Consider the following 7,734-nt stretch of genomic DNA (forward strand, 5'->3'; position numbering starts at 1 on the left):
CCCAACACAACCATCAGCAGCACACACCAGAGTTAGCAGCCCGAACTATCTGCAAGTCATCTCTTTGGAGGTGCCTTGAGGAAGTCACAGTGTAGTGTCCCAGGCAGATCCTGGTGGTACCCAAGGAAGACTCCCTTTGTGCTTTGAGCATTGTGCTGCCACAGGTGGGACACTGAGGGTGGAGTTTAGCTCATGGATGAAAACACCCATACTTAGGGCATTGTTTCAGTTTCTCATACCGTGGTGTCTGGTGCCATTTGAGATGCCCTAAGATGCCCTTCCTGGCCACCAATTGCTCATCCATAAAGGTCAAGGCCTCCCATTAGGCCTGTGTCCTAGCCCTATGCAGACACCTTAGGCCGCTTCACACGATACCTACGTGTGGGTCACTGATGGGACCCCTGTGGTCAGTATGTGGTGGTGTGAGCTCTCAGCCCAGTCGGTGGAGACCTACTCAACACAGTCAGCAGAGCCTGGAGGGCTCTTCACCAACAACACCCATTTGGTTACCACTGGTATGCATCTTGCCCTGGCATTGTTCATCTGCTTCGTCATGGACAGAATGTACTGTGGTTCTCTCACTGTTAGCTCATGAAAAAACCAACCAACCAGAAAAGAGGCTCGCTGTTTCTTTTTTTCTTTAAATATTTTATTGAGGAGATATTACAAACTATCAGTCCTGATTTTCCCCAGAAGCTGGGACATCCACACTGGCCGTGCTCAACGGTGAGAGATCCAGTGATGTCCAGGAAAACTACTGACATTGACTCACTGCACTCTTTATGTGCAGGGACACAATAATACAACTGGCAAACCTCTCGTTCCTGTTCCCCTTGCTGGTAAAAATCTCTACAGCCCTACGTCAGGCTAATGAAAGGGAAATAACCGTCAGCCATTTGGTGATTACTTTCTCATTGAAGGGCTCTGCTATACCTCTGCCCCTCAGCGCGCCTAACAGAGGCTGTTTTGCTTCGTCCCTTAGGCTGCCCTCAAACATCCTAAGCTTATTGTTTTCCCCTATACGTCTGTCTTTTCTGCTCCAGAAATGAATCTCCACCCGGTCAGAGGGACTTGAGAGGACGCTTCATATCAACCAGTTTGCCTACAGGTTATAGGCCGGGGCTTGGATAGATGGAGACAGAGATAGGCTCCTTCAGATGCTGTCAGAGCTTGCTCTGCTGTTTGGAATCATATCCTGGGCCTGATTACACCAAAGGCTGAGGAAGTCTAAACACCAAAATTACTCTGTGCTTTTGGGGTTCGGCAGTTGTGCTCCGTGTTGGGCTTGAGTCATCACAAGAAAACACCTCCACCCAGTGGTGTCCAAGTAGCTGGTAAAGGCAAAGCTCAAACACAATTTTCCCTGTTCCCTTGCTTCCCTCCATGCCTCAGTTTCCCTGCCTGGAGAGTGGCTGCTCCAAGTAGGCAGTACAGATAACCATCAGCCTGGGCTTGAAGCACCACAGCAGGTAGTTGCCCCACATCATGCTGCAGACTTTCAGACACCTCCAAGAGGCATCTGCCTCCATCTGCAACATGGCCAGGGAAAAGGAGGAGGTGTGTGTCTCAGGGATGGCGAGAGGGTGTCTTTTCCTGGACAAAGCCAAAGAGGTAGAGCTACCTTTTCACCATGGAACACTTTTCTACTTGTCTCTTGTACTCCACATTTTACAGCAACACAATGAACCCTAATATGCGTCTTTGCTCTGCAGTGCCCAGGAGGCCACATAGCAGTTGGTGCAGAGAAATCTTGGGGAGTGGCTCAGGGGATTGTGGATTCCCTCCACATCTCCACTTCACCAGGGTCTTTCAAGACACAAAGATCCATCTGACTTGGGAACACTCAAACAAAATCATCAGCTGTGAGCAATAAAGACTGCTGAACTGCCCATGCTTTTGAGTAGCTGCACAGTCTGCTTTACACCAGGGAGAGGAAGGAAAAACATCCCAACAAGGAAAGATTTTCCAGTTCTCTAATCCATAAAGTCTGAAGATTTTTTCAACTATTCCTGCTTCTTGGTTTGAATTCCCTAAAAAAAGTCAATATCCCACCAAGAGCTTCACAGGTAGGGAAGGAGGTGACTGAGAACCAGCACCAGTGTCAGCTTAAGCTGTTGAAAACACCAATGCCTCTGGGACTTGTGGTGGCAAAGCCGCCTGCTCATCAGAGATGTAAAACTCCATGCTAAGAAAAGTCACTCTCATTTACGTCCACACAGTGGGGTTGTGGGGGCAAAAACCAGAATACAATCTGCTGGCCTCTGGGCTAGCTTTGGAAAAACAGTCACTGATTTTGCATAACTTACTTTTAGGGACCTGGTTTAAGCCAATCTGGGAGCCTGGTTTGGGGGATTCAAGGCTTAAAACCCTGGTCTGGCTGGCAGTAGTTTATCCCAATACCACCCAGTTGACTAGAGTCCGTCAGCCCAGTAGGATCAAGGTGTGGATCAGAGCTACAGAAGGGGGAGAAGACAGTTGGCCCTTGCTTTAACCCTTGCCTAGATGGAAGTGGTTCCCTTCAATTTTCTCAGAAACACGGCAATATAATAAAAATAAATCCTACCTGGTCCTCCGGGCTACGTATTGCCCACAGAAGACAATTTTGGCACACACAACTTTGGCAGGCTTCAGAGGCACAAGCATACCATTAGGAAAGATGCCAAGCTCTTATCCCTGCATCTCCAAGTGCTCTGAGGAGGCTTGGCTCTCCAGCCCCATCTCACAGCTGTGAGCAGGTGGTACCCTGAGGGTTGTACTCTGAAAACAGCAGCAGAGGACCAATTTCCATCAATACTCTGTCCCCTCAGGTTGACCTCCCCACCCCCAGATACTGCACACATAAGGCCAGCAGAGTTTGTCTCCATCATTCCCCTTTCCCGAAGGACTTTCCCCCAGAAGCAGGCACCAGACCCCCTCAGCTCTCCTCTTCACTCTTCATGGTGGCAAGAGCTGTCTGCTCAGTGTGGTGGGGTTCACCGCCGGTCCTCGTGGCCTCCCCCTGTTTTGCACAGGGAGCAGTTCCTTCCCGTGTGTGGATTTTCTGGTGCCTCCTCAGGTACTTCTTCAGCCGGTAGCGCTTCCCACACACCCCACACTTGTAGGCCCCACCTCGGGAATGGAGAAGCTGGTGTTTAATAAGATGGCGCTTCTGAGGGAAGCATTTCCCACACTTGGTGCACTTGCAAGGCCCCATGCGGACATGGATTGTTTGGTGCCGGAACAGGTTGGCCTTCTGGTTGAAGGTCTTCTCGCACTCAGGGCACTGGTAGGGCTCCTCCTTGGTGTGAATCCTCTGATGCCGAACCAGGTTTGACCGCTGGGTGAAGCTCTTCCCGCACTCGGTGCATTTGAAGGGCTCACTCATGTGGACTCGCTGGTGGCAGATCAGCTTGCGGTTCATGCGGAAGCTCTCCCCGCACTCGCTGCACTTGTACGGCCCCTCGCTCGTGTGAATCTTCCTGTGTCTGGTCAGGTTTGATTTCTGATTGAAACTCTTCCCGCACTCAGGGCAGGGGAATATCTGTCCGCCCTTGGGAGCTCCTTTTGCTGAGGGATCTTTCTTGGACACAGATTTCTCCTGGTTCTCCAGCATCCCCTCTTTGGTAGGCTGATAGCATTTCTTCTGCTTCATCTTTGGGCTCTGGGTCTCCTGGTGGTTGGCCTCCACACCAGGTTCCTCTTTAATTTGGATCCCCTGGATAGCACCGAGGTTTGGCTTCTGCCCATAATACATCCCAAATTCAATGCTTTCCTGTGGTTCTTCCTTCATATGGAGCACCCAGTTACTGGCTATAGGGACTTCCCGATCATACTGCCCATCAGCATCTTCCTTCTTAAACCGTCTCCCCTGGCCCATCAGTGGCATCTTTGGATCCAAGAGCTTTCCATAGTCCGGGTTTTCTGGTGGCTCTTCCTTGATGTGAAGTTTCTGGCAGGCTATTGCAGTAATGTTTGCTGTGTCATCAGTGGGTGGGTCTGTTTGCTCCTTTATCTGGGTTTTCCAAGGAGGGCTTTTTGGATTAGATGGGTTTCTAGGTATGCTGCACCCCTGGGCTACATCGCCTTCCCGGGACATATTCTCCAACATATTCTCCTCTGACATGAAGGCAAAATCAGGCTCCTCTTTCATCTGGATGACCTGGAGAGACATGCCATTGATGCGTCCCTCAAGTAGCTTTTGCTTAGCATGGTTCCTCTGGTGGACGTTGAAATACCGCTTGGTGCTCAAGCTCTTCCCACACTCCGTACAAATGAAAGGTCCCCCGCGGAGGTGTATCTTCTGGTGGGCCAGCAGTGTGGCACTTTGTCCAAAGCACCTGCTGCAGTCAGGGCATTTGAAGGGCTTCTCTCGCTTGTGGATCTCCTTGTGGGCCGTGAGCGTCCCCTTCTTCACAAAGCTTTTCCCACACTCGGTGCAGGCGAATGGCCTCTTCTCTCTGTGGGTCCGCATGTGGATGTTGAAGTAGATCTTTGTGCTCAGGCTCTTGCCGCACCGAGCACAGAGGTAGGGACCACCCTTAGCATGTGTCTTCTGGTGGGCGGCCAGGCATATCTCCAGGCGGAAGCAGCGCCCGCACTCCCCACAGCAGAAGGGCCTCTCTCCTGTGTGGATGCTCTGGTGGGTCACGAGGTGGCCCCGGGTGGTGAAGCGCCTCCCACACTCCCTGCAAGTGAAGAGCTCCGCTGCTGTGTGGATCCGCTGGTGTCTCTTCAGGTTTCCCTTCTTGCTGAAGGATTTGCCGCACTCCTGACACGGGTGGGTCTTTAGCACCACGCGCTTAACCAAGTCCTTCATGGCAGCAGTGCCTTGCACCCAGTGGTGCATGGTGGGGCTGCCAAGCAGCCGGCAGGTACAAAAAAGCCACAATGTTATGGGGATGGACTGTCTGGGCGGATACAAAGACCATCAGGACACACACATTAAAGTGTGCTGCAATGGATGCACTTTGCTCCCCGTAAAGGAATGGGTGCTGCTGCTGTACGCCAGCTCTGGGCCCACAAGGAGTGTGCGGTCTTCCTCATTTCTCAGCCTCCTTCCACCTCAGCTTGCAGATGCAATGTCTGTAACTCCACCTCCTGCCTCCTCTGATCTGGCATTCCTGGAGACTCGGATAGCCGGCCTGAAAAAATAAAGGAAAACTATTAAGTCATTTTTTCTTCTCCACCTCCTGTGTTCGCTGTGTAAACACAACGGGTGGCACCTTGGCTGCTCCATGGGAGACTGAACCTGAGACCTTTGAAGCCACAGGCTCGCCTGGACTCCAACAGAGAGCAGGAACAGGCTTGTTTCCCCTGGCGATGGGGGGACCTGTGACACGCTCACTGCTGCGGTGACACGGAGGTTTCGGCTCTACTATTGCTGCACTAGTGACTGACTCTCAGAATAGTCCTCTGTCCTTGACCAAGAAGATTTATAAGTAAATCAGTTAATCAATTAATGCACTTTGCCGTAATTGCTGTAATTAGACCCATTTTTGATGAGTGACTGTGCAGCAACCAAACTCCCCCAAACCTAGAAGAAAACCAGACTGTGTACCATTCGCAAAACTGGGATGTGCTGCTCTGTACCGGCAGACCTCCATGCACAGGGGAAGGAAGTGGTGTCCTCGGTGGGCAGTGGGAGAGGTGAGATGCAGAAACCTGAAGTGACTTTGTCCTCCTCAAGAGGGTTCAACTGACAGCCGGATCAGGGTCCTATGTATTTCCATTAGAAAAATAACCAACAAACAAACAAAAAACAGGGCCAACGGAGATGTGAGCAATGTCTTCTAGCAAGACAGTGAGTTACAACATGGAGAAGAGCCAGAAAGATGACAGGGAGGAAGACAGTGGTGCTGGAGATGACTGTCAACAAGAGTATACATGGCTGGGCAGGCTTTTACTGGTGGTACTGATGGCTGAAGGTGCTGCTGCCAAAATCACCAGTTATGGGGCAAGCTGCCAGGGAGGACACAAGCTGTCAATGAAATCGGTCCCTGGTGGTCTGGGTGACTGGGAAGGCTGCGGGTGAGAAGATGAGTCCCTGGGGAGCCTGTCACTGAGGTGCAGAGGGCTGGGGAGGGGGGATGCCATGGGTCAGGGGACAAGCTATGGGACATGCGGAGCATAAAGATCCAAGAACAACTGGGACGCAGAGTTTGGAGCTACAGAGGAGAGGTCCAGTTTGGAGCTCCTCCTACAGTTTGGAGCTCCTCAGAGGAGAGAGGTCAGGGTGGTGAATGAAGTGGGCAGCTATTTCAGATTTCAGAGGGCAGTTATAAGAGGGAAACTGACTTCAGATTTAGTCGCGTCACTTGTGTTTCCCCTTCAGCTGACCCATCTGGATCCCCACCGATGCTGGTGAGGGCCACCACCGAAGCACAACGGTGATCCTGTCCAAGCTGGATTTTCCATGCTAATACAGAGGAACCACAGGAAAACAAAAACAAAAACAAAAAATAAAAACCCAGCTACCTGCAAAATTGTACTGAGCCAGGGGAGAGAAAACACACCCACTTGGAGCAGGACGTGGGTTTAGTGTCAGCCTGTGACAGACCCCCTCCCTGGGTGGGGGGGCAGCTGTGTGACACCTACACCAGCTTTTAATTCAGCAGCCAAAGCCTCAGCGTCGGCCAGGCTGGGAAGAGGACTCAAAAGGGTTCAACAGTGTATTTTTACCGAGGAAGGTGATTAACCCCCTGAGCGGGTAGTGGATTTAGCCTCCCCCCACCAAGGACCCTCCTGCCAGGTCTGGCCGATGCTGAGGGGACGCAGCCAGAGTGGGCGCCAGGTCGCTGCCGTGTCCATGGCCTCTCTCCTCGCCATGGATGCTTGCACTGGTCCCCCAGAGCAAACAACTCGCTGGCAGCAAGGTTTCAATTGCCACTGGGTTTTGGCAAAAAGGAACAAATCCCTGAATTCAGATCTGGGTAAAAGAAGAAATTCCTGCCTACTTTCTTCCTTTAATAATTTTTTTTTTTTTTTTCCACTATCCAGCTCCTACAGATCCAAAATCCTGCTTTTTTTCCCAGCTCCGCAACCCAGGTTTGAATCAAGGGCAGAACCAGATGCCAGGGAGTCGTGGATTGGTCTTTTATTTGGGCTACCGGGGCAAACGAAGGGCGGTTGGCGGAAAGCATCTTACCTGAGCCGACCATCAATCTCCGGCTGGCATTTCTCTCCGCCGGGGCCGCCTCAGCGGCACAACGGTCTTTGCCACTTGGCTGCAAGTTGTGTTGCAGCCGCAGCTGGGCTGACCTAAAGGAAGTCTGTGGCCAGAGCAGTGAGAGCTACCGGAGGAAGGGTGAAGCGGAGCAAAGACAAAGAGCGAAGGCTGGAGGCGCCCGGGGAGGGCAGGGGGATGCTGGCCACTCGCGCTCCCGGGAGGGATTTTCTCGCCACCGCCAAGGTGCTGGCGGGAGGGCGGGGAGGGAGAGGAGGGGAATTTCTCCCCGATGTGTCTTTCTTCTGCACCGCTAGATCGGTGGGAAGCTGGAAGGGTCCCCGGCTCGCACTGCCTTCTGGGAATTGTAGTTCTTCCCACCAGCTCTGGTCCTCCGTCCTGCCCTCGCCGCCCGGGCAGCCAGTGGGTCAGGATCGGGCCATTTCTCTCCTGCCCCAGCTGAGAGCAGTATTTTTTTGTTTGGTTGGTTGGTTTGTTGGGTTTTTTTGGTTTTGTTTTTGGGTTTTTTTGTTGTCTTTTTTTTTTTTTTTATTTGGCAAAGGAAAGCATCCCTCAGTGCTGCAAGCATCCTT

The 7,734-nt window shown here is 52.0% G+C and overlaps 1 protein-coding gene across 2 annotated transcripts; it reads right to left on the reverse strand.

Annotated features, from left to right (window-relative positions):
- Positions 1-773: 773 nt before the first annotated feature.
- On the reverse strand, positions 774-7,252 carry LOC128906360 (zinc finger protein 252-like). 2 transcript variants are annotated; one of them, XM_054193486.1, is made up of 2 exons: positions 7,124-7,252; positions 774-5,120 (listed from the first exon to the last, which is right to left on the reverse strand). In XM_054193486.1, exon 2 carries the CDS (start codon positions 4,823-4,825, stop codon positions 2,915-2,917), a length of 1,911 nt encoding a protein of 636 aa, XP_054049461.1. In that variant the 5' UTR covers positions 4,826-5,120; positions 7,124-7,252; the 3' UTR covers positions 774-2,914. The 2 variants fall into 2 exon arrangements, with proteins under 2 accessions (XP_054049461.1, XP_054049462.1); XM_054193487.1 differs by lacking the exon at positions 7,124-7,252 and adding an exon at positions 5,537-5,581.
- Between the last annotated feature and the right edge of the window lie 482 nt (positions 7,253-7,734).

Source organism: Rissa tridactyla, chromosome 2 (genome assembly GCF_028500815.1).
Source record: "Rissa tridactyla isolate bRisTri1 chromosome 2, bRisTri1.patW.cur.20221130, whole genome shotgun sequence".
NCBI lineage: Eukaryota > Metazoa > Chordata > Aves > Charadriiformes > Laridae > Rissa > Rissa tridactyla.